We start from the raw sequence: 27587 nt of genomic DNA on the forward strand, positions 1-27587 counted from the left end.
TGGCAAACATTGTGCTTGTGATCTGGAATTTTGCCCACATCGGCTCATAAAGAGGATCGAGATCTATACATTTCTTTACAGAATTGTTCACGTAAAACCACGCTTCTAGGAACTCTCTTGTATGCCATGTCTTTGCCTGCGCCATGACTTTCCAGAAGCCCAGTCGAATTTGTGCCCCTCTTGATCTTCGTGGGTTAAACCTAGGGAGAGTTGGTCATGTCGCTTGACAGCCAGTTAAAGTCCATGGATCCTTGCAGAAGGTTTTTTCCCAGCTTGGCTAATGTAATAATTGCTGCAGTCCCCACATTAGATCTTATAGGCCAGGCATTTGAGGAGACAGCACTATTAACAGTGCACTGATGAGGTCTCCTTGCATGATGACATAACATCTGCAAGTAAATTGCCAGAATCAGAGAACAAGACAAACCAAGCATGAGGTCAGCCTTCCTCATCATCAGCAATAGCCTGGACCTCACTGCTTAAGCTGATGGAGGTTCCACTGACTGTTTCAACCCATCGACAATACAGCATTGAGGTCAAGAAATTTTGCAACGGACCTTCAATTTTCTCCAGTCAAGAGTGGTACGGAACAGAAATTGGCCCTCCTGCTAACCGGTCCATCTGAGAACACGTTTCCACCCTGTACCGCACCACACAGGACAATGTTTGGACCTTTGAAAGACTGTCATATTTAGATCACTATTCCCACTTCTGTCACCTGCACAAGGTTCTTCAGCTTCTGTCATTTATCAGGGAGAGGGTTCGAATCCCAACAGCTCTCTGAAACAAATCCTCACCTCACAATCTATTCAATCTCCGACTTCCTGTTGACACACTTAACCTTCCTGTCCCTTTCTATCTAAACCTACCATCTTCAAAAGCTTAAAAGTCACTCAAACTTTCCTGTTGTAGAGATGTTGAATACTTGTTGAATACCTGATAGTCAAGATGGTACCTGCGTATAATGCTCCTTCAGTTCACATTTTTTGGCTAGATCACAAAACCATTCATGTCACTTTCTTTTTTAATTTTGCTTTTGATTATCTTGGATGATATTGTGGAACTGTTGGAGTCAGTGTTTTGCTGTTTGGGGATTGTTTGGGTGGTCCAGCGCTCTGCAGTCTCTGGGAGGCAGAGGCAGTGTGCACGAACCTCATGGTTTGCAGGCTGCCAGCTGATGTTCGACTCCATTTCGTCAATTAAAGCGACGAAGAGAATCGAAACATCAAGGCAAATGCAGAAGCTTGGAGATCTTTTGGGTGCTTCAGCGCCCTGCAGTCTCTGAGAGGGTTCCGTGGGACAGAGGCAGCGTGCGCAAACCATGCGGCAGGTGGGCTGTGAGACGGGGCGCAAGCTGGTGTTCAACTCCATTGCGCCAAATAAAGCTTCCATTGTTCATCGACTTGAGCAGCAAGGCGAGTGCGGAGGGTGAGTGCCGGCTGCCTGTCTTATGGTCGATCTGCTACGCAGAGGGAAAGGTTTGCCAATGGACCCGGCGAGTGCTCCCCAGGTTTGGCTGCATTTTGGATGTGAACTTGGACTATAGACTATTTTTCAGACTTACAGTTTATTATATTCTGCGCTTTTTCACCTGATCTTTCTCATTTTTGTTGTGCGGAGAGGGAGATTCGGGGTGGGGGGGGGGTAAAATTGATGTGTCTGTACTATTTTTGTTCATGTTTTTTGTGTGGAAGGAGGGATGTACCTGTTCTGTTTTTGTTTGTTTCATTTGTGCAGGAGGAGGGATTTGGGGGTTGATGATCGTGCTGCCCTTCTTTTATTTTCTTTATTGGTTTCACGGCTACCAAAAATTTTGAGGTGCTTTATGGACTCCCAGGGCAACCAAAATTGCTCTGGAGCCTGGACTATGTTATACACAGCTTCCAGGAGGTCACAATCAATCAGGTTTATTATCACCGGTACATGACGTGAAATTTGTTAACTTAGCAGCAGCAGTTTAATGCAATACATAATCGAGCAGCGAGAAAAAAAACTAATAATAAGTAAAATAAAACATAATAATAAACAAATAAATCAATTAGGTATATTGAATATATTTTTTTAAATGTGCAAAAACAGAAATACTGTATATTAAAAAAAAAGTGAGGTAGTGTCCAAAGCTTCAAAGTCCATTTAGGAATCGGATGGCAGAGGGGAAGAAGCTGTTCCTGAATCGCTGAGTGTGTGTCTTCAGGCTTCTGTACCTCCTCCCTGATGGTAACAGTGAGAAAAGGGCATGCCCTAGGTGCTGGAGATCGTTAATAATGGACGCTGCCTTTCTGAGACACCGCTCCCTGAAGGTGTCCTGGGTACTTTGTAGGTTAGTCCACAAGATGGAGCTGACTAGATTTACAACCTTCTGCAACTTCTTTCGGTCCTGTGCAGCAGCCACTCCATACCAGACAGTGATGCAGCCTGTCAGAATGCTCTCTGCAGTACAACTATAGAAGTTTTTGAATGTATTTGTTGACATGCCAAATCTCCCCAAACTCCAAATAAAGTAGAGGTTGTGGACTGTGTTCAAACATTTGAAGTGCTGCTACTTAGTGTCTGACTGTGCTTTGGCACCAGAAACCTGGTCAGAGGGAAGATCTCCTCAGTGGTCTGCTCCTCGGCATAACCAACATGGTCATTCACAGGGACCAGCTTTGATCCATTCCGACAATTTTCCAAGGAGACGACTGTGCCCAGGTATCCCTGGAGAGGGAGTACACAGTGACTCCTGGCACGCTGGAGGCTTTCCTTAACTTTTGGTCGCCCAAGGAATGAGTAAACCCTGGGTCTTTGAGATTGGCAAAGGCATCGAAGGCTACAGAGCAATCTCTGGTAAGTAAGCCGCAAAGGTGGGTATAATATTCCCTCTACACTGTCCCATTACACACCCCCAGGACAGGGACAGCACGGGTTAGATACAGAGTGAAGCTCCCTCTACACTGTCCCATCACACACTCCCAGGACAGGGACAGCACGGGTTAGATACAGAGTGAAGCTCCCTCTACACTGTCCCATCACACACTCCCAGGACAGGGACAGCACGGGTTAGATACAGGGTGAAGCTCCCTCTACACTGTCCCATCACACACTCCCAGGACAGGGACAGCACGGGTTAGATACAGAGTGAAGCTCCCTCCACACTGTCCCATCACGCACTCCCAGGACAGGGACAGCACGGGTTAGATACAGAGTGAAGCTCCCTCTACACTGTCCCATCAGACACTCCCAGGACAGGGACAGCACGGGTTAGATACAGAGTGAAACTCCCTCTACACTGTCCCATCACACACTCCCAGGACAGGGACAGCATGGGTTAGATACAGAGTGAAGCTCCCTCTACACTGTCCCATCACACAATCCCAGGACAGGGACAGCATGGGTTAGATACAGAGTGAAGCTCCCTCTACACTGTCCCATCACACACTCCCAGGACAGGGACAGCATGGGTTAGATACAGAGTGAAGCTCCCTCTACACTGTCCCATCACACAATCCCAGGACAGGGACAGCATGGGTTAGATACAGAGTGAAGCTCCCTCTACACTGTCCCATCACACACTCCCAGGACAGGGACAGCACGGGTTAGATACAGAGTGAAGCTCCCTCTACACTGTCCCATCACACACTCCCAGGACAGGGACAGCATGGGTTAGATACAGAGTGAAGCTCCCACTACACTGTCCCATCACACACTCCCAGGACAGGGACAGCACGGGTTAGATACAGAGTGAAGCTCCCTCTACACTGTCCCATCACACACTCCCAGGACAGGGACAGCATGGGTTAGATACAGAGTGAAGCTCCCTCCACACTGTCCCATCACACACTCCCAGGACAGGGACAGCATGGGTTAGATACAGAGTGAAACTCCCTCTACACTGTCCCATCACACACTCCCAGGACAGGGACAGCATGGGTTAGATACAGAGTGAAGCTCCCTCTACACTGTCCCATCACACAATCCCAGGACAGGGACAGCATGGGTTAGATACAGAGTGAAGCTCCCTCTACACTGTCCCATCACACACTCCCAGGACAGGGACAGCATGGGTTAGATACAGAGTGAAGCTCCCTCTACACTGTCCCATCACACAATCCCAGGACAGGGACAGCATGGGTTAGATACAGAGTGAAGCTCCCTCTACACTGTCCCATCACACACTCCCAGGACAGGGACAGCACGGGTTAGATACAGAGTGAAGCTCCCTCTACACTGTCCCATCACACACTCCCAGGACAGGGACAGCATGGGTTAGATACAGAGTGAAGCTCCCACTACACTGTCCCATCACACACTCCCAGGACAGGGACAGCATGGGTTAGATACAGAGTGAAGCTCCCTCCACACTGTCCCATCACACACTCCCAGGACAGGGACAGCATGGGTTAGATACAGAGTGAAGCTCCCTCCACACTGTCCCATCACACACTCCCAGGACAGGGACAGCACGGGTTAGATACAGAGTGAAGCTCCCTCTACACTGTCCCATCACACATTCCCAGGACAGGGACAGCATGGACTTTCAGACATGTGGAACCGGTATTTACTGCCAATGGGTAATATATAGCTTGGCTGGACACCTACACGCTACAGGTCAGCAATGCCCTGACACAGACCCTCACCCAAGGAAGAGGTTAAAGCAGGATTCTGGGGTCATACCTTCAGGGTCGAGAAGCTTGGCAACACCCAGTCTCTGCTCAGCCACACTGAACGCCTGCTGGAGGTTGAAGGTCGAGTTGGACTTCTGCAGCTTGCTGAAGTCGATAAGATCTTGCCTGAAAGGGTCAAACAAGCAGGTTATTACATCAGAATTCCTGGATGTCTGACTAGATTCAGGGGCACGGAGATAACAGGACGACAGGGAAGATGGAATCTAGGGTCAGTAGGGGAGGCAGGGCTATGGAACTGGAGATGTTATATCAAACAGGAGTAGATCACCCAGTCCGGGGTGTTCAACTATCTAATAAGATCCCAGCTGATTTGAATGTAACCTCAACTTTGCTCTGAACTTTCATCCCTGTCGGAGCCATATATCTATTTTCAGTCTGTATTCTACTGTGTGCTGCATGTTTATTAGTCATGTGGCTGGGGCTTTGTAGAAACAAAGAGTTTAGCCTTTGTCTTTGGGGGCCAGTCTGGTTTTGTGTTGAGTTAAGTGAGTGAGCTAGGGGGTGATATCTTTTTTCGTTAGCTGCCTATGAAAGCTTAAACACATTTAAAATCACTTATATAGCCAAAAACAATCACAGCACGGAAACAGGCCATGCCGAACACTTACTCTCACCTCGTCCCACTGACCCGCACTCAGCCCATAACCCTCCATTCCTTTCCTGCCCATTACTTATCCAATTTTACTTTAAATGACAATACCGAATCCTGGAAGTATAGGTTAATGGAAGGTTAACCTATATGGGTTAAATACATTTGCGTTTTCTTGACTATATTTAAGAACTCTTGGCTTAAGTGCATTTAATACACTGACTGTTTATTTTGTTATATCACTAGTTTTATTAGTTTCAAAGTTCAAAGTAAATTGTTATTATCAAAGTACATGTATGTCACTACATACAACCCTGAGATTCATTTTCCTGCGGGCATACTCAGCAAATCTATAGAATCGTAACTGTAACAGGATCAATGAAAGATCAACCAGAGTGCAGAAGACAACAAACTGTGCAAATACAAATGTAAATAAATAGCAATAAATAACGAGAGCATGAGATAATGAGTCTTTAAAGTGAGATCATTGGTTGTGGGAACATCTCAATGGATGGGCAAGTGAGTGCAGTAATCCCCTTTTGTTCAAGAGCCTGATGGTTGAGGAGTAGTAACTGTTCTTCAACCAGGTGACGCGAGTCCTAATGCTATTGTATCTTCTACCTGATGGCAGCGGTGAGAAAAGATCTTTGCTGAAGATCTTTGATGATGGATGCTGCTTTTCTAAGGCAACGTTTCATGCCAATGTCTTCAATGGTTGGGAGGGCTTTATCTGTGATCTACTGGGTGGTATCCATTAACTTTTGTGGGATGTATCCCATCAAGATAGTTTCTTTGCTCATTTCTTAATTGAAGATCGATTGTATTCTTGGACTTTGGAACTTTTGTTATTGGAATCGGAGAGTGCATCATACAGGATTAACACCCTTGCCCCCACTGTACTTGGTACCTAAGCAATGCTGGCTTGTTCAAGGAACTGCTACAACCCCCTTGCTCATGAAGAATCCGTTTCTGCCTTTTCTGTTTACTTAATACTTTTAGGAGTTCCAAACGTTGTCCGTCACTGGGAACAAGAACGCGGTCTGATCCGTCTTGAGAGCTCCTTTGTTTACCAACTCTAACCTCTAGTTTCAGATATAACCACAAGAGGAGACGTGATCTCCACATGCGCTCTGTCCCGACCACAGAGGATCTTGTATGTTTCACCAAGTTCTCCTTTGGATACTCAATTTGCGAGGGTCTCTGCCCCCGCCTTCCTCTCGGGAGGGGACGGGGGGAGACCGTTCCAGATTTCAGCCACACTCTGGGTGAAAATGTCTTCCTCAGATCGTGTTATACCTTTTCCCCATTATCCAACCTCGACTGGTTTTGGTGCTCCGAGAACAGAGAAAGTGGTGAGGGAGGGCAGCCTACGGTATATAAAAATATAGGTTGGGTAGAGAAGTTGATGCTTTGACTGCTGCTTGTGCATGGGAGGGGGAGGGGGGCTTTGGGGTTCCAATGTTTATCTGTGACTCATTCTTTGGGCTATTCCTTCTGTTTTGTGGATGTCTGCGAAGAGTAAGGTTATATACTTGATACATTCCCTAATATTAAATTGAACCATTGGCGAAGAAACCATTTCTCATAATAGTCAACTGCAAAGAACACAGATTCAGAGGGGATATTGAATCATAAGACCAGAAGACGCAGGTGCAGAATTAGGCCATTTGGCCCATTGAGTCTGCTCCACCATTTCATCATGGCTGATCCATTTTTCCTCTCAGCCCCAGTCTCCTGCCCTCTCCCCCTATCCCCTCATATCCTGACCAATCAAGGATCTACCTACCTCTGCCTTAAATATCCATACAGACTTGGCCTCCACAACCGCCATGTTGAATGATATGGGAGCCTGGAGACAGGGCTCTAGCTCATGACTGATTCCAATGCTTTTCTCCAACTGAGACGTTGAGCAAAATTGAAGTCGACGAGGGCAAGGGTGGAGGACGGCCCAGTGATTAGTGCCATCCCCCTGCATTTAACCGGTGGCTGCTATCAGTGGAAAATGCAGAAGTCTGGGGTCCAATTGCAAGGGTTGATTGGAGAGGTTGAGGACTCAATCTGGGGGGGGGCTTTCGGGTTCAACGTTGCATGTGCTCCTGGATTCTGGCTACTCTTCTATTCTACCGATTTTGAGCGATTTGATTGGTCTGGTGTGCTTCAGCAAAGAACGCTTTGCAATGGGGTTAGTTGTGCGGCACTGAACTAAATTAAAATGAACACTACTGTTTGATGTTCTACGTGTTGTCCACTCACGCAATTTGTTCTTTTTTTTAATCGGCGTGTTGGGTGTTTGCTGTTTTCCTGATCGAGCTCCCTGGTGTTTCCTTTGTTTCGTGGCTGCCTGGAGGAGGACAAATCTCAGAGTGGTATTCTGCATCCAGACTTTGATAATAAGTGTACTTTGAATCTTTGAATAGGGGAACGCCAGAGTGTATGTACACAGATCCTTAAAGGTGGCAAGTCAAGTCGATAAGGTGCTTAAAAACAAAAGCACTCAGGATGTTTCTATTTATTAGCTGATGCATCCAAGAGCAGGTGGACCAAAGTAGAATTAGATACAGCTTGAGCACTCTGTAGAGTTGTGGACTCAACGTTATGAGAATGATGCGTCTGCATTGGAGATGAGTGATTGATTGATTTATTGAGATACAGTGCAGAACAGGCCCTTCTGGCCCCTTCGAGCCCCGTTTTAACCCTACCCTACGGGACAATATACAATGACCAATGCCTTCGGACTGTGGGAGGAAACCGGAGCACCCAGAGGAAACCCGCACGGTCATGGGGAAAACGTATGAACTCCTTACAGGTAGTGACAGGAATTGAACCTGGGTCACCTGTACCATAAAGCGTTATGCTAACCGCTACACCATCGTGCCAGCCCCGGAAATTTTGGAAAATTGCTACTGAGTTTAGATTATGCAGTCTGGGTTCGATTTCTTTAGAATGAAGAAAGTGAAGGCAGTTTTAAGTGAAATATAAAAAAGATTGGAACAGAGAACAGAACACTACAGCACATTATAGGCCCTTCAGGCCCGAATATTGTGCCAACCTTATAGCTCACTCTCCTACATCATTTGTTCATTTTGTGCCATGTCGTTTGACATGGGTGATCATAACCTTCCTGTGACCATGGCTGTTCTTGGCAAGTTTTTTTACTCAGGTAGTTTGCTATTGCCTTCTTCTGGTCAGTGTCTGTACAAGACGGGTGACCCCAACCATCATCAATACTCTTCAGAGATTGTCTGCCTGGTGTCAGTGGTTGCGTAACCAGGTGATCTGCACCGGCTGCTCGTACGACCGTCCACCACCTGCTCCCATGGCTTCACATGACCCTGATTGGGGGCTAAACAGGTGCTACACCTTGCCCAAGGGTGACCTGCAGGCTAGCGGAGGAATGAGTGACTTACACCTCCTTTGGTAGAGACTCATTCCACCCATTAACCTACCCTCTGACCTAACCATCCATTTTTCTATCATCAGTGTGTCTGTCTAAGAGTTTCTAAAATGCTCCAAAGGTATCTGCCTCAAACCCTGGCAGGGCAATTAAGGGGCTAAATTTCCCCTAAAAGTCACTCCAAAATCAGGCTGTGAACATAGAACATTGAAAAACTACAGCGCAAACAGGCCCTTTGGCCCACAATGCAGTGTCGAACATGTACTTACTTTAGAAATTACCATAATCCTCTATTTTTCTGAGCTCCATGTACCTGTCCAGGAGTCTCTTAAAAGACCCCATCATATCCGCCTCCACCATCATCACTGGCAACCCACTCCACGCACTCACCACTCACTGTGTAAAAACCTTACCCCTGACATCTCCTCTGTACCTACTTCCAAGCACCTTAAAACTGTGCCCTCTTGTGAGTTGAAGTAATGCTAGAATTGGAGGATAGGTGAGGATGTTGTTTTAAACTTTGAGAGGCAGAAATCCTCTCCACATTGTGTCACTCGGATGTTTACAGAGCTGCAAGCCACAGGACTCTGGATCCACTGCTGTAAATTGTGATTACAAACGGGCAGCTCTTTCTTTTTTGATGGGTCAGATACAACCTGATCTCCTTCCAGATTGTAATATTCCTATGATTTCAACAATCCCAACACCAGTCCCCAGAGACTTAGCTCAAGAATCAGTCCAAGCACCAACACCAGTCCAAAGCTCAGTCTCTGGGATTTGGAGTGTCCTAGGTTCTGGGGTGAGGACTCGGGGAGCCGACTGCAAACCCAAGAACCGAGAACCCAGAAAATGTCAAACCCAAATTCCAAGGCTCGAGGAACCAGCTCCCAGCCCCCAAACCCCAAAGGCACAGACCCCAACAAACCAGCCATGCGCCCCGTGCCCCATACCTGTGCTTGTGGATAAGCGCATTAAATGCCAGTCCGTCTCTCCAGCTGCTGGTGAAGTTCTGGATGTTCACGCCAGGATATCTGCCAACGAGAAATCAGAAACATTTAGGCCAAGGTTTTGCATGGTAGTCAAAAAGACAAACTTAATCAGCAATGGGGGTGAGATGGGAAAAGTATTCTGCACTTCAAACTTCCCACTGCATGCTCCAATCTAACCTCACTCCCTTTCCCTCTTTTAAACAACGGACTTGAAACATTTACATTTTCTCCTTCCACAGATGCTGCACTCCCTTCATTTTTTTTTATCTTAGGGAGAGAAAAACTGTTGTTTTATGGTCCTTGGGATAAGGCGCCCAATGGGGTTGGGTACCGATTGCAGTAGGCGTGGTAACTGTGGCTTCCATCATCAGGATATCCAAGAACGGGCACGGTCAGCTATTGTGAGGAGGTGGATGGGGTATACTGTCCTGAGAGACAATCACCACTAGCTGATGTCTTCATGAAAGAGAATCTTATGGAAGAAAGCTTGGTGTTCCCTTTAACCATTGCCAAGCCAAGTCCACATGTTTATTATCCCTTACCAAGTACAGCTTGTACAGCTGTGCCAATGTAAGCAACAGGATCTGGCACCTTGGTACACATTGCATTGTGATAGATTGCCGGATGCCTGTCATATGCACCAGGTGTATTATCACTGGCATCTGCAGCACTGTGCAAAAGTTAAGGTGCTTAAGACTTCTGCCCTGTAGTGTAATTGTCAACATGGAGTGGAGAGCAAGTACATAAAGTTAGTGGGAGCAAAAGTTGTTGGGAATGGCAAGGGTTTAGTGCCGCGGGAGGGGTGTGGGAAAGGTGGCAGAGGAGTATCAGGGGCGTGTACAGACACACCCAACCGTGAGACACCAGGCAATGTTATTTGATTCCAAACTACTGGTTTATTGATCATTGCAAAATGTCTCTCCAGTGCTTCCTGCTCCCGCCCCTCTTTCCCAACCATGATTCCCCTCTCCCTGCCCCCTTCCCACTCTCAGTCCACAATAGAGACCAGAGACAATAGAGATCAGAATCAGGTTTATCAGCACTGACTTATCCTTGCGAGCAGAACAAATGCTACACCTGCCCCTACACTGCCTCCCTCGCTACTATTCAGAGCCCTAAACAGTCCTAGGTGAGGCGACAATTCACCTGTGAGTCTGTTGGGGTCATATACTGTATCCAATGCTCCCAGTGTGGCCTTCTACATTGGTGAGACCTGACGTAGACTGGGAGACCGCTTTGCCGAGCACCAGAAAATTGGGATATCCCAGTGGCCACCCATTTTAATTCCATTTCTCATCCCAATTTTGATATGTCTATCCACGGCCTCCTCCACTTTCGTGATGAAGCCACACTTAGATTGGAGGAGCAACACCTTATATTCCATCTGGGTAGCCTCCAACCTGATGGCATCTACATCAATTTCTCTAACTTCCGGTAATCTCTCCCCCCTTCAGGTGTCACCTAGTGTTTCTCTCTCTCCTCCCCTCACTTCTTAAATCTACTCCTTGGCATTTTTCTCCAGTCCTGCGAAAGGGTTTCGGCCCAAAATGTCGACTGCACTCTTTAGCCAGAAGGTGGTAAGTTTGTGGAATTTATTACCACAGCCAGGTCTTTGGGTGTATTTAAAGCAAAGATTGATTGGTTCTTGATTGGATGTGGCATAAGAGAAGGCTGCTGAGGGGGAAAAGGGTCAGCCATGATTGATTGGCAGAGCAGACTCAATGGGCCAAATGGCCTAATTCTGCTCCTAAGTCTTATAGTCCTGTGGCATTATGTTCAGGGACCTTTCAGAAATCTGAAAGCAGAGGGGAAGAAGCCATCCTCAAAACCTTGAGTGTGGGAATAACTACCTCTCTGCTGTCAGATGCACAGATGTGCCTGAGTGAGCAATTGTTCGGAGAAATAGAGAGGCCAAGCACATTGCAACCTACACAGTGCACTCAAATGCTACATTAAGCAGCCACATTCCTCACCCTGTACTAGGCCCTGATTGTTACTTAAGCTCGGCCCATTCTCTGCGGAGGGTGGTGTAGTGGTATCAGCACCGTATTTTGAGGCAAATGGTCCCAAATTCGAATCCAGGCAGCTCCTTGGACATTTTTCACCTGTGCTGGTTTGAGCATCAAGCTAACAACTCAGCCTCATAAAAAAAGTCAAATTCTCAGGAATGGCAAAAATGTCGCCCGATGCAAGGTGTGAAAAGGAACAACAACGTCTGTGGACATTCATACTGTGTACAAGCAGACCATTCATTGGTTAACTCCACAAAATTAATCATAATGGCAATTGACAATTCCCACTGCCCAGGCATAGCTACACAACCTCCAATTCAGGTCAAAATCCTGAATGGCATTGTCTGGTGGTCACCAATCAATCCACACACACACACACCCACCTCAGGGGGTGCACAGGTAAGACATTGGTGGGCACGGCACCAACCAGTACATCCATAGTACAGTTAACGATCAGGGAAACCACTGTCAGAAACATCGTGGCAGAAGTGAATGGGGGTCCCCAAACTCCCCGAGACTTTCGAGACTCATGAAGTGGTCTGATAAACCCCAACCTCCCATCACGCTCACCCTGCCGTCTTCATCTGACACCACAGCAGCAGAGCGTCTTTGGCCGACCGTGTCTCACGATTGTCTTCCGTTTCAATTTTGATCACCTGTATCTAATCCAGAGGATGAAAAGGCGACAAAGTTAACCCAGGATTCCTTCTTTAGCTCAGCAAGAAATAGAAGCAAGTGAAGATCTTTTAACCCATCGAGCTTACTCTGTCATTCAGTCATGACTGATTTATTTTTCCTCTTACCCCCATTCCCCCGGTTTCTTCCCCTAACCTTTGACACCCTGACTAATCAAGAACCAATCAACATCCCCTTTACACAAAAAATACAACTGCAGGTGCTGTGGATAAAAGAATACGTACACGACGCTGGAAGAACTCAGCAGGTCAGGCGGCATCTGTGAGAAAAGAGTAGCCAACGTTTCGGGTCGAAACATTCCTGATGAAACCCTTCTTGATGAAGGGTTTTGGCCTGAAACGTTGGCTACTCTTTTCTCACAGATGCTGCCTAACCTGCTGAGTTCTTCCAGCATCGTGTACGTATCCCCTTTACATATTCCCAATGATTTGGTCTCCACAGCCATCTGTAGCAATGAATTCCACCGATTGCACCAGCCAACGAAATTCATTCTCGTCTCTTTTCTAAAGGGAAGTTCTTTTACTCTGAGACAGTGCCTTCCAGTCCCAGACTCTCCCACAAATTGAAACATCCTCTACATGTCCGTTTGCCTCCAAGAGGACCACTGTGAATGGGTCACCTTAGGTAGAATGGAAGGGGCTCTGATACTTTACAGTGGAAGGAGGTGGTGAGGGGGAAGGTCACCTCGTCGTAGGGTTTGGAGGCATGCCTGTCTCAATAGTCCAGAGAGCTATGCTGGCTGGAGTCAGGGCTTTATGCTCTAGCTCTTGGTAAGTTCACCCATGCCAAACAGGTCAAAGGGTAGAGGTCAGTCCAAGAGTGGTCCAGCAGGTTTGGGTGTTCAGCTCGGGGCTAACAACCCTGTCTGGTAAAACAATGCTGTTATTGAAAGAGCAATGAAGAATCCCACACCAGAGCTCGATGGTATTCCTGGGTCTCAGCCCAGGACTTGCATGACTGACCGTAGTGAAAACAGAGCAGAAGCTACTGACATGGTGACGGAAGCTCTAAGCACCACCAGAGATGGAGGACCTTCATTGCTGCCCTAAATGCCATGGCATAACAGGCAATAACACACACGTCCACTCCATCTAGGCCATTCATTAATTGGTAGGTTTCAATGAGAACTGCCCTCCTTAGGTATGAAGTCACTTTCCAACCCTTATCCCGGGGTAAGAGAGCGAAACACGCCTCCCCTCCCACTCCCTCCTTGGTCATTAGCCCTTCAATCCCAACTCCCTACTCCAGTAGTTCCAACCACCAAACCTTTACTCAAACCCTCCCTCCCTCCCTCAACCTACCAGGACCCAACTGTTTGTCAGTCTTTGTTTTTGTATAATTTTTCATAAATTCTATTACATTTCTTTACATCTCTGTAAACATCTGCAAGAAAATGAATCTCAATACAACATATGGTGACATATAGATATATAATGCCCTGGGTAAGATTTCTACTGCTAAGCTGGGAGGTAATTTTATTTTGGCAGTTTTCTGTAAAAAGTCTGTCCTGCTAGCAAGAGTGTTTTGGCTTCGGCTAAAGATAAGGAACAATGTTGCCCAACTTAGGAATGTTCTGTAAGCCAATCAGGATTGTCTGGGCATGTGTTGTAACCTTCTGCCCAGTGGGATGCAAGAGAAGATTCTACAGAGCTGGGTGGGATGAGATTTCTGAAGGACAGTAGTCTGGTTTGTGGTCTTCTGGAGGAGGGTGGAGAGAGAAGAGCACCAGAGAAGACGCTTGGGGGGAGGGGGAGGGAATCCCATCTGAAGGGGAGACCTGACTGCAAAGAGTGTTTTGTGAGAAGAAGAGGAGAAAGTTCTACCTATGGTTGGTGATGGGAATTCAGTGCCGTGAGTAAAATGGTAAACCCAGCTACAAAAGAAACGAGCTCCAACATTTATGTGCACAATTAGACTGCTTAACTGTAACGGGTCCTTTTAATGTTTTTTCTTTCTTTTCCTATTAATTGTTTGATAAAGTTGAAAATTGGTAAATATACTTCCTTTGTAATTTTATACTGGCATACAATCCATCAGTTCTTGTCAGCCAATAATTGGGTAAGTGTAGGATTTACACAGCATTTGCTACAGTCAGCGTTCCTTAACTGGAACATCCCGACCTTCCAGTTTGGTTGAACCCCAAGTCATACTGACCCTGGATGCATTTTGGTTATGTAAGGTGGCCTTCTCACTGCTGAGTCACATGGCTCTTAGCAGAGTTAGCTAATGCCCCGGTGAGAGGGCTGCACGTACTTTAACAATAAATTTATTGTGACCTTGAAACTTTTCCAAAAGTCCAGCACCCTTCCACAGTGACATCCACCAGCACCTTTCAAATCCCTCAAACACCCTCTTCTCAGCACAGATCTATGGGCTGTCCTCAAGACCTTTCCCCTCACCTCTTGCTCCCACTGGGTAAGGTATCAGAGGCCCTTTCATCCTTTCATTCCACCCAAGATGACCCACTCAGAACGGTCGGCAGCGGCTCTGTTGTGAACTCCGCACCTGAAACCGGAGGATGATGGTCCAGATGAGGCCGAGCGTGAGGCGGTGGTTCCCATCCACGATGTCATGGGAGCCGACGTTCTCCAGGTGGACCCGCTGCTCCTTCAGGAACTGGAGGGCCTTGTCCACGTTCTCCAGGGAGTGAATCCGCATCCGGCCCCGGGTCGGCTTGGGCTGCACAAGGGAGAAAGGAATAGATTGGAGGGTGTGCCTCATGAGAATAGGTTGAGTGTACTTGGCCTTTTCTCCTTGGAATGATGGATGTTGAGAGGTGACCTGATAGAGGTATATATGATGAGGGGTATTGATCATGTGGATAGCCGGAGGCTTTTTCCCAGGGCTGAAATGGCTAACATGAGAGGACACAATTTTAACATGCTTGGTAATAGTTACCGAGGGGATGTCAGGGATAAGTTTTTCACACAGAGTGGTGGGTGTGTGGAATGCACTGGCGGCAGCATGGTTGGATGTGGATACAATACAGTCTTAGATAGGTATGTGGAGCTTAGAAAAATAGAGGAATATGCACTAGGGAAATTCTAGGCAGTCTCTAGAGTAGGTTATGGTCAACACAACTTTGTGGGCCGAAGGGCCTGTTACATGCTGCAGATTTCTATGTTATATGTATGTCAGTTAACCCCACCCGTCTACGAGAACAACTTTACCTGAATGGATTGGCTCAACCCTTACCCCTCAACTTGTCCTGGCCTGAGGACCACTCACACAAGGCACACTGACCAAGTGTCAAGTGATGCTTGACATCCAACACAAGGGAGGCTGCAGACGCTGGAATATCAAGAGCAACACACACAAAGTGCTGGAGGAACAGCAAGACAGGCAGCATCTGTGGAGGGAAATAGTCAAAGTTTAAGGCTGAGTTCCTTCGTGAAGGGTCTCAGCCCAAAACACCGACTACTCATTTCCACCCATAGATGCTGCCTGACCAGCTGAGTTCCTCCAGCTTCCCATGTGTGGCGATAAACGTTCATCGTCTTTATGCGTCATGTCGTACCAGGAAGAAGTGTGAGCTTTCAGAGACCAGTTAATCAGCAATGACACCCTCAACCCACCATGCACTCCCTGCTCTCCAGAAAGACATTGGGACTCTCAGAAGGCACTGGAAATGCCAACTTACCAGCTGCTCCCCTGACAGAACCTCCAGCAATTTGGTCAGCGCACAGCCATCGCGGAGGTCGACGTAAAGGTCCGTGATTTGGCAGAGCACTCGTGCCAGGTGGGAGTTCACCCACTTGGTGAAGGTTTTCTTCTGGACGGCGTCACGCTCGTCTGCGAGAAGGAGACAAAGAAAGGGTGTGGTTAAAATACTGGCATTATGTGGTTGGAGCACGAAGAGCGATTGAGTTGCCAGGGACAATGCATGCCAGAGTTCAGAAGAATGAGAGAGGATCGCATAGACACACATGCAATTATGAAAAGGTTAGATAAGATAGAGGCAGGACAGTTGTTCCCACTGGCTGGTAAGACAAAAATGAGGGGACATAACCTAAAGATTCAGGGGAATAGACTTTGATGGAGATAAGAACGAACGGCTTTTCCCAGAGAATACCAGATATGTGGAATTCTCTGCCCACAGAAGCAGTACGGTGCAGTCTATCACTGGTAAAGCCCTCCCCGCCATTGAGCACGTCTACAAGAATCGCTGTTCCAGGAAAACAGCATCCATCTTCAGGGCCTTGCACCTTGAGAGTGGGTCTTCTCACTGCTGCCATCAGAAAGAAGGTACAGGAGCCCCAGGACTCACACCATCAGGTTCAGAAACAGTTACTACCCCTCAATCATCAGGCTCCTGAACAAAAGGGGGTAACTTCACTCAACATCACTTGCCCCATCACTGAACTGCTCCCACAACCAATGGACTCACTTTCAAGGACTCTTCCTCTCATGTCCTTAATATTTATTGCTTATTTATTTATTATTGCTATGTCCTTTGGTTTGTACTTCCACAGTTTGTTGTCTGCCCTGTCGGTGTGACCTTTCATTAACTCTATTATGGTTATTGGATTTATTGAGTACGCTCACAAGGAAATGAACCTCAGGGTTGTATATGGTGACATATATGTACTTTGATAGCAAATATTCTTTGAATTTTGAGTGGAGACTTCCTCATTAAATATATTTCAAACACAGTTAGATTTTAGCATAGTAAGGCTCTGGAGAAATAAACATCATTCGACATGACACATAATGATAATGGCATTGTTACTAGATTTGTAATTATTGCCACATGTCCTAATGTCCCAATATATTGAAGTGGGACAACCATTGAAGCACAAAGTTCTGACGTTTCTGTCATTCATTCTTTTCGGGTTACTGTTTTGTGGACGTCTGATAAGAGTACGAATTACAGGCTGTATACCGTACACTTACTCTAATATTAAATTGAACTACTGAACTTGCAGCTGACTACACCAGGGGAAACACACTGAAACAACACCTCAAGTCAAACGAGGAACCATCCCTGAAAACGTCGGAAGACAAACAGGCCCATAAAAAGGATCCAGCAGAGCTGAGATCACTTATAGAGCCAACCTTTGCAAAAGAGACTGCCACTCTTGCATTGGTCCCTTAGCCAGAGACTGCGCTGCATCAAAACCCATGGTCAACCTGGACCAACAGATGACCACAGATCCACATATTAAAGTACAGCGTGGACAAGAGTAACCAATCTTCTCCTCCTTCAGTTGCTTTTTGTAATCCCAGCGCCATGGATCCTGAGCTTGTCCAGATATCACAGTTCTTCACCACTTGCTGATCACCACAGGACTCAATCTGGTTTTGAGGGTGAGTTCACTGAATGGAGAATGCCCGTGTGTGACTTCATTTGATGTGGGAGACAGGTACAGGGATAGAAAAGATTTAAAGAGATGCAAGCCAAACACAAATGAGACAAGATCTGGCGGGCAACTTGGTCAGCATGGATGAGATGGGCTGAAGGGCCAGTTTCTGCACTATGACTCAATTTCCACACAAGGACATCATTCCCCAAGAAACGTCCTTTCAGAGATCGGTGACTAACTGCAGTGGGCCTCCCTGAGTGCACTTATCACTGGTGACTGCTGGGTCATACACTTTGATTCCACAGCAGTGGAACTGGGACCCCAAATTCAAGCCTCATTCTTCCTCGCTGTCAAGTGGCACGGCCATAATACTCCCCACACCAACCTTCACCCAGCCCTCCCATTCCTTGACTCAAACAGTGCCCTGACTGACCTCGCCCCACTGACTGTCCCAGTTCCCTGGGCTCCTTTGGCTCAGTCCCAATATCCTCCTGATTGTATCACCCCACTACAGCCCCTAACCTGGTCACGTCACACCACTAGCAGCTGGGGAGGGGGGTGGGGTCTTCCAGCTTTTGAGTTGGCAGTGCAACTTACCAAGCCTATACTGAGTGTCTTGAATACATCTGGATCACTGTATGATACGATCTGCTTGAGACCCTTGGAAGGATTTCAGAGTGGGCGCACTATCGTTCCATCAAATAAACCGTACTCCAAATAGAAGAGCTTTTCAATAGACAGTCTGCTCATTTTTCATCTTCATTTGATAGGAAAGGAAAACTAAAAGGGTTAAATCAAAAGAAACAGCACAAAAATTCTCAACACAAACAAGAGAAGAAAATCTACAGATGCTGGAAATCTGAGCAACACACACAAAATGCCAGATGAACTCAGCAGGCCGGGCAGCATCTATGGGAAAAGAGTACGGGGCGCCCAAAACTTCGACAACTGCTCTGCATCCAACCCAGCTAGCAACAATCCTCCAACAGAACGCACTTCTTTCTGGGACTGTAACACCAATGGGTTTTTGGTGAGGACCACGTACCTTTTATAAAGGCGTGAACTTTGAAGTTCAGGCAGGGCACAATCGCCTATTCAGTGCAAATGTGTTTATGGTGTGCCAGAGATTAAAAAAATTAGAAAAAGTGCAAAGTTATACAATGCAAAAAAGGCAAAATAACAAAAATGACAAGAAGAGAAAATGCCAGACCTTTTAGGACTACAGCTCCTAAACAACAGAGCAAAGTAATACACTCACTTTCACACACCACCTCTCCCCACTTACAGCAAAATAAACCTTTAAGTAAGAATCTCCTTACTCTTAGAGAAAAGGGATAGTCTATTCCAGGGGTTAGTAACCTTTTTGCCTCTGTGGGCCGGCTCGTATATTAATGAGCTGACGCTAGGCCAGATAAATGCCATTAAAAACTTGAAATATGAGAAGTATCCATTTAAATACATCCAGTTATGTATTGCCTGAAATTAATGAATAACGCATGCTAGAAAATCATTTGTGCTTAAGGTTGCCTACCCCTGGGCTCTATTCTTTGGAATGCAGGAGAGTTGTTACTAGGAGCCTGGACAATTACACAAAAACCAAAACAAAGGATTTCACGTCCTTCTTCACAATCACAAATGTCCACAAATAGATTCATCACCTTAAGACCTCCATGATATCGCACAACAAAAATTAATCAATAACTAACCGTTTTCCAGCACTCTAACCCATTCCCCAAAATGAAGTCAGCATACAGCACGTGCCACCGCAAACTGGCACCCCATTTAAGACACCCTACCCATGAGTCCCTGAAACGAGAAGGGACAACAAACAGGATGCGTCAAAAAATGCCAGGGAACTGTGGTGTGCAAGTACAAGCAGAAGTGCCCTTGCTGCACATTAGCCTAGGGTTTCAACACTACCAGACAGGGATAATGGGGGGAATGGGGGAAAGAGGATGAAATTACTTGTAGCAGACAGGGATGTCGAACTGTACAGCAGAGCAACAGGGCCTTTGACTCTCAGTGTTGTACAGAAGCTATTTAAACCAAAGATGCCCAATTATACAGATCCCTTCTGCCTGTACATTGTCCATTTCCCTCCATTCTCTGTAAATTCATGTACACTCTACCCAAGAGTCTCTTAAACGCCTCTATTGCCTTCTCTACCATCCCTAGCAGTGCATTCCAGGCACCCATCACTCTCCATGTAGAAAATCAGTCCCGCGTATCTCCTTTAAACTTCATCACCCCACCTCTCCTTCACCTTAAATCAGGGGTTTCCAACTGGGGTCTATGGACCCCCTTGCTCAATGGTTGCAAATGCATGCCTTTAATGCACATCATCTAATATTTCTAGCCTGGGAGAAACAGACTGGCTCTCCACTCTTTCTATATCCCTCTAATTACCAAGGAACTGACTGTGGACTTCAGAATCAGTAAGATGAAGGAACACACACTAGTCCTCATAGGGAGATCAGAAGTGGAAAGGACGAGCAATTTCAAGTTCCTCAGTGTCAACATCTCTGATTATTTAAATAATTTTTTGAAAAAATATAGGAAGAGACGAAATCCTGTGTAATTGAATAAACTGCATCGAGAGCAGGGGTTCCCAACCTGGGATCCACAGACCCCTCGGTTAATGGTAGGGGTCCATGGCAAAAAATAGGTTGGGAACTCCTGTCTAGAGGACTTCAAGTCAAATTTTTTAAAATGCCATGAAAAAGATCTGGTTTAAAAACTGGTTCGTTGTCCTTTCCAGAATACCGAAAATAAATTAAACTGAATGCCTGTGTTTACATGAACTGTACGTTTTACAGAACAATACTTTATGTAGCATGCTTTGGAGAAGCTGAGAAATACTTTTTCAGAGTTGCATCATATGCTGAAATTCTGGGGTGCACGAAGGATGCTTATAAGGAAAGATTAAAGAAATTTGGATTTTATTCCTCAGAAAGTAAAAGATTGAGAGGAGATTTCAAAGGTTCAAAGGTCCAATTTAATGTCAAAGAAATGTACACAATATACATCCTGAAATGCTTTTTCTTCGCAACCATCCATGAAAACAGAGTACCCGAAAGAATGAATGACAATTAAATGTTAGAGCCCCAAAGTCTCCCTCCCGCGTGCAAGTGGCAGCGAGCAACAATCCTCCCCTCCTCCACCGGCAAAAAAAGCATTGGCACCCGCCACTGAGCACTCGAGCGCGTGCAAAGCGATAGCAAGCACACAGAGTTGCAGTTACCCCAAAGATGTCGCGTTTCACCAGGTATATGACATAGCATAGACTGTCTCTCTCTCTCTCCCTAATAAGGAAGAAGGAAGTGTCTCCGTTTTCCCAGTGAGCAGGGAGACATAACAAGCCACCCGTTGGTTTACGTTGTTAAGAGATAGATACTTTATTCATCCCCAAGGGGAAATTCAACATTTTTCCAGTGTCCCATACACTTATTGTAGCAAAACTAATTACATACAGTATTTAACTCAGTATAAATATGATATGCATCTAAAATCACCCTCCCAAAAGCATTAATAAATAGCTTTTAAAAAGTTCTTAAATAGTTTACTAAAGTGCATTGAGTGGTAACTTAAGCTCAGTCCTAACCCCGGCACTTTAACCTGTCTTGCCCCGGTGGTTGAATTGTAGAGCCGAATGGCGTTGGGGAGTAATGATCTCTTCATCCTGTCTGAGGAGCATTGCATTGACAGCAACCTGCCGCTGAAGCTGCTTCTCCGTCTCTGGATGGTGCTGTGCAGAGGATGTTCAGGGTTTTCCATGATTGACCGTAGCCTACTCAGCGCCCTCCACTCTGCCACCGATGTCATACTCTCCAGTTCTGTGCCCACGACAGAGCCCGCCTTCCTTACCAGCTTATTAAGCCGTGAGGCGTCCCTCTTCTTAATGCTGCCTCCCCAGCACGCCACCACAAAGAAGAGGGCGCTCTCCACAACTGACCGATAGAACATCTTCAGCATCTCACGAGTCCAATCAAGAGTCCAATCACGAATGGAATCAAGAGTCCATTACTTCACCTTTTTCGAGCTCTGTGCCTGAAGATCTTGAAGATCTCGGGCCTCCAGGCACACAGCCGTAGATATTTCAACTCCCCTGAGGACACGCAGGTCTCCTGTCGTGACACCGACCCTCGATCTGCCCACTCGGAAGATTTAATAGAGGTATACAAAATTACGAGGGGTATAGATAGGGTAAATGTAAGCAGGCTTTTCCCACTGAGGTTGGGGTTGCAACTGGAGGTCATAGGTTAAAGGTGAAAGGTGAGAAGCTTAAGGGGAACATGAGAGGGAAACTTCTTCACTCAGAGGGTCCTCAGGGTGTGCTGCCAGTGCAAGTGCTGCATGTGAGTGTAATTTTGACATTTAAGAGAAGTCTGCATAGGTACATGTATGGTAGGGGGATGGAGGGCTATGGTCCCCGTTTAGGTCGATGGAAGCACAGAATTTAAATGATTCAGCATGGACTAGATGGGCCAAAGGGCCTGCTTCTGCACTGTACTTTACTATGACTGTACATGGTACAGAAACAGGCCCTTCACTCCATCAACTCTGCATTTACCATCAAACACTTACTTATGCTACTCCTACTCTAATCCCATTTAAATCCGGTCACAGTCCCATCAATTCCCTCCAGATTCTCACTTACACACAAACAACAACACACGGTGATCATCTTTGGAATGCTGGAGGAAACTGGAGGAACCGGCGTATACCCACATGGTCACAGAGTGAACTACAAGCCCTACATAGAGAACATTGGGGGGGGGGGGGGGTCGGGATTAAACCCGGTTTGCAGAAGCTGTGAGACCGCATCACCATGTCACCTCTTGCAAACAATGATAAAATCATAGAGTCATAGACAAGTTCAACACAGAAACAGGATCTTTGGCCCATCTAGTCCATGATGAACCATTTCAACACCTACTCCCATTGACTGGGAGTATAGCCCTCCATATCCCTCCTGTCCATGAACCTATCCAAACTTCACTTAAACATTGAAATCAAGCTGGCATGCACCAGTTGTGCTGGCAGCTTACTCCACACTCTCACAACCCTCTGAATGAAGAAGTTTCCCCCTCATGTTCCCCTTAAATTTTTCACCTTTCACCCTTAAACCGTGACCTCTGGTTGTCGTCCCACCGAACCTCAGTGGTAAAAGAGTGCTTGCATTAACTTATCCAAACCCCTTATAATTCTGTATACCCTAACAAATCTCCTCTCAGTCTTCTATATTCTAAGGAATTAAGTCCTAACCTGGTCAATTTTACCTTATAACTTGGGTCCTCCAGACCTTGCAACAGCTTTGTAAATTTTCTCTGGACTCTTTCAACTTTATTTTATCTTTCCTGTAGGTCGTTGACCAAAACCGTACACAATACTTCAAATTAGGTCTCACCAACGTCTTATACAACTTCAACATAACATCCTGACTCCCAACTGAGCAGTTTCATTTTTGAAGGCCAATGTGCCAAAAGCTTTCATTACGACCCTGAATACCTGAGATGCCAGTTTCAATGAATTATGGACCTGGATTCCATGATCCCTCTGTTCGACTACACACCTCAGTGCCCTACCGTTCACTGTGTAAGACCTGGTTGGTCCTACTGAAATGCAACACCTTGCACTTGTCTACACTAAACTACACCTGCCATTTTTCAGTCCATTTTTCCAGCTAGTCCAGATCCCACTGCAAGCCATGATAGTCTTCTTCGCTGTCCACTACAACCCACAGTATAACCAGCACAAGGTGGAATTCATGGTTGGAAGGACTTCCTGCCCCACCAATCCAAACTTCTAAGCATCCATTGCCGCCCTAGCAGATCTCACCCAGATATTCTCTATAGCAGGATTTCTCAACCAGGGTTCCATGGGAGGTTGCTAGGAGTCGTTCTTTGAACTTCGCTCCACAAACGATACTAGCGTTCACAGCGGTGGGCAGTGACCGAGAACCCCTGCTAGAAGTCATTAGAAGTCTCCCAGCCCAGCATGGCAGCGTGCAGTTTGGTTGAGCCTGTTCTCAGTTTTTGATGTGAGATAGGGGCGGCCGTTGATAATTGGTGAGCGCTGTATTACATGGACGGGGAGGTTGGTAGCTGATGGTGAGCACTGTATTGCATGGAGGGGAGGATGGTAGGCTGATAATTGGTGAGTGCTGCATTGCAGTAGGCTGATGAGGGGCGTGAAGTACATTTTCCAAGTATTGAATGAACTCACCCAACTTGGGCTGTGATATCAGCTTCTCCCTCAAATTATCTCCTCCAACTTCTCCTTACATGCTGCTGACTACTTATGGGAGCGAACAAACTGTCCCAGTGTGCTGCAGAACTGGAGGGAAATTTTCACTCTAAGGACAGAATTTTTATGGGTCGCCACTCAGCTGCTGGTCTGCCACTTTGCTATAGCTATAAACATTGCAAAAGGCTAGAAGTGAATTGTATTGTGAAATTTTGATATTTTTGCCATTTTCTCACTTAGTTATCTATTATGCCACTCTTTTTATATTTTATAAAATTTTGTCTTAGGCTATTGCTTTGGCTTATGGTTTTTAGTAACGTTACTATTTGACATTGTCAATAAATTTTCATGTTCTAAATAACATTAATTGAAATCAAATTACAACCTTCATTTAAGTTAAATCTGCCAAGCCTACCATTAGAAAAATTAATCCCATTTTGGCTTAAGCCCATTCATTAACAGAAATTTATTATGTTTGCCATATGAGTTTTTAAAATTTACGTAAGGGAAAGGAAGAGATTAATTTCAAGAAAGGTAAGCTAAGCTTAACTGCCTCTTTTTTCAAGAAAGTTGGGCTAAAAATTTATTCTCTACTCAAAAGAGCATTGACAATCATTTTTTGATTATTATATCCACAACCTTCTGATCACGCTAACATAATTTTCAGGTCTCGGGGAACTCCTGCACAAAAACGTGCTGCAGATATAATCACTTTTGCGCAGGAATTCCCCGAGGAGAGACCAGAAAATTGTTTCAAAGTTTCCTCCAGAGCAAAAAGGCTGCACCATACTGCTGACCAGTTAACTTCCTTCTCTGACTAACAACGTCTGCTGGAAGGGCAAGTGTGCCAGCAGAGGAGGGTTACTTGCCACCTCAGTAAAAGGCTTCAAGACGTGAGCAGGTAATGAGATTAACACATTGGACTATCAGTATACATAGTTGTGGACGGTCCAGTGCTAACATTGCCAAGCAGGTTAAAAGATTTGCCTAGGGACACTCACTGCATGGCAGTGATATTTACATGATGGTACAGGCAGTCCCCAGGTTACATACGTTCCATTCCTGAGTCCATCTTTAAGTCGGATTTGTACGTAAGTCGGAACAAGTACATCCGGTATTATTTAGCGTCAGTTCGTCAAACATTTGTCTTAGTATATAGTATATATTTTACCTTTCTAAGCATATAAAACACTTAAGAAATGTATGTATTCCAATAATTAAACCACTGCGTTGTTTAGTAATAATTGTAGCTTTCATCGGGGCAGGGCCTTTCACATGCACCATTATTCTCACTTTATCCGTTATCCTTTAAAATTGTTCCGATCGTTGACCGATTGTAGCCTAACACTTTTCCAATGACCGATGGTGTTTCACATCTTTCCAAATGCTTTATTATTTCCACTTTATTTTCAATCGCGTTCGCTTCCCGTCAATGGAACAGAAACACTGCGGGCGGCGGGTCCCGACCTCTGCCGGCTCCCGAGGTCCGCTGGGTCCTAAGGACCACCATTCTGAGACAGGCTAAATGGGACAAGTGGGGGCTGTGCTGGGTTTGGGTATTTGATCCTCCACAATATTCCGCGTGGGTATTTAAACTGGAGGCAGCAGTGTTTTTATTTTACGAGGTCGAGTTGCGCGCTCGACATCAACCCAGCACGGGTGCGGTCTGTCACTGAATCGAACTCGTTGATCTCACTACGCCACTAGCCAACTGGATTGGGGGGGGGGGGGCGGGGGCGGGGTCGGGGTGAATCTTACTAAGAAAAATTTAAGCTAAATACAAAGTTAAACACTCAATACAGTGTCAAAGGCAATGACTTAAAATGGCAGACGGCATCGCGATCCAACTTAAAATGGCAGACAGCATCACAATCCGGCTTAAAATGGCGGACGGTGTTCTCCTTCCTTGGTTCGTAAGTACGAGTTGTCCGTAAGTCGGACATTTGTAACTCGGGTACTATCTATATCTCATGTTCAGAAGTCAAAGTTCAAAGTAAATTTATTATCAAAGTACATGTACGTCACCATTTACAACCCTGAGATTCATTTTCTTGGGGATGAATGAAAGAACAGGGTGGACAACCAGTGTGCAAAAGGCAACAAAAAGAAAGGAGTAATAATAATAATAATAAATAAGCAATAAATACAGTCGGCCCTCCTTATCCATGAGTTCCGCATGCGCGAATTCAACCAACCACGAATCGCGAAAACCCGGAAGTGCACTTGTTGTTCGAGCATGTACAGACTTTTTTTCTTGTCATTATTCCCTAAACAATGCAGTATAACAACTACTTACATAGCATTTACATTGTACTAGGTATTATAAGTAACCTAGAGATGATTTAAAGTATATGGGAGGCTGTGCATAGCTTATCGTGGATCGGGATCAGAAAAAAATGGAAGTTCTCTTACTAAGTAAGTCGGAACAGGTACATCCGGAATTACTTAGCGACAGTTAGTCAAACGTTTGTCTTAGTATATAGTCTATATTTTACCTTTCTATGAATACAAAACTTAAGAAACATATGCATTTCAATAATTAAACCACTGCATTGCTTAGTCATAATTGTAGCTTTCATTGGAGCAGGGCCTTTCTCACTTTATCCTTTAAAATTGTTCCGATCATTGCCCGACTGTAGCCTAATGCGTTTCCAATGACCGATGGCGTTTCACCTCTTTCCGATCGCTTTATTATTTCCACTTTATTCTCAATCATCCTAAAGACCACCGCACTGAGACAGGTTAAATAAGGGACTTGAGTATCCGCGTTTCTTGGTACCCGCGAGGGGTCCCGGAACCAATTCCTCGCGGACAAGGAGGGCCGACTGTATTGAGAACATGAGATGAATAGTCCTTGGCATAAATTGTGGGAAGAGTTCAGTGATGAGGCAACTGAAGTTATTCCCTCTGGTTTCAGACCCTGATGGTTGAGGAGTAATAACTGTTCCTTAACCCGGTGGTGAGGCTCCTCAAGCTCCTGAACCTTCTTCCTGATGGAAGCAGTGAGAAGAGAGCATGGCCCAGTTGGTGGGTCATTGAAAGGTACTTGAAGGGGAGGTGGGGTGGGGGAAGGCATTTTTTTGGGTAAACTCTCACTGGTGAGGTTATGTTCTTAGGCAGCAGTTGGGGTACATCTTATTTCAATAATCCAGCATCTATGGGACTGCAGCAATTCTAGATTATCATATTTCCCAAATTATTGGATGACAATGCCTATCGACAACCTAAACATTCCAGGATTGAAAGGCTTGTCGTATGAAGAGCATTTGATGGCTCTGGGCCTGTACTCACTGGAATTCATAAGAATGGGGGAATGGGGGGGGGGGTGGAAATCTCATCTACCTAATGTTAAAAGGTTTCGATAGAGTGGATGTGGAGAGGATGTTGTATATGGTGTGGTGATCTCGGAGCAGAGGACACAACCTCAGAGCAGAGCAGTGTTCTTTTAGAACGGAGATGAGGAGACATTTCTTTAGCTGACAGGTGGTGAATCCCCGCAGAATTTATTGCCACAGGCGGCTGTGGAGCCCAAGTCTTTACATATATTTAAGGCCAAAGTTGATAGATTCTTGATTGGTCAGGACATTAAGGGATATGGGGAGAAAGCAGGAGATTGGGGGCTGAGAGGAAAAATGGATCAGCCATGATGAAATGGTGGAGCAGTCTCGATGGGCCAAATGGCCTAATTCTGCTC

General features: G+C 45.8%; 1 protein-coding gene across 4 annotated transcripts in view; it reads right to left on the minus strand.

The window, feature by feature from the left end:
- Positions 1-27587, minus strand: part of LOC132381474 (spectrin beta chain, non-erythrocytic 1-like) — a 210632-nt gene that overhangs the window by 168812 nt on the left and 14233 nt on the right. For all 4 annotated transcript variants that reach the window (XR_009508044.1, XM_059950906.1, XM_059950908.1 and 1 more), the window contains exons 3-7: positions 15985-16136; positions 14850-15023; positions 12219-12310; positions 9598-9678; positions 4654-4769 (exon numbers count right to left, since the gene is read on the minus strand). Coding sequence is in view for 3 of the 4 variants with exons in the window: in XM_059950906.1 (XP_059806889.1) it covers positions 4654-4769; positions 9598-9678; positions 12219-12310; positions 14850-15023; positions 15985-16136 (615 nt within the window). In the remaining variant the exon portion in view is untranslated. The remainder of the gene's footprint in view (positions 1-4653; positions 4770-9597; positions 9679-12218; positions 12311-14849; positions 15024-15984; positions 16137-27587) is intronic.

The sequence above is a fragment of the Hypanus sabinus genome, chromosome 26, assembly GCF_030144855.1.
Source record: "Hypanus sabinus isolate sHypSab1 chromosome 26, sHypSab1.hap1, whole genome shotgun sequence".
Classification (NCBI taxonomy): Eukaryota; Metazoa; Chordata; class Chondrichthyes; order Myliobatiformes; family Dasyatidae; genus Hypanus; species Hypanus sabinus.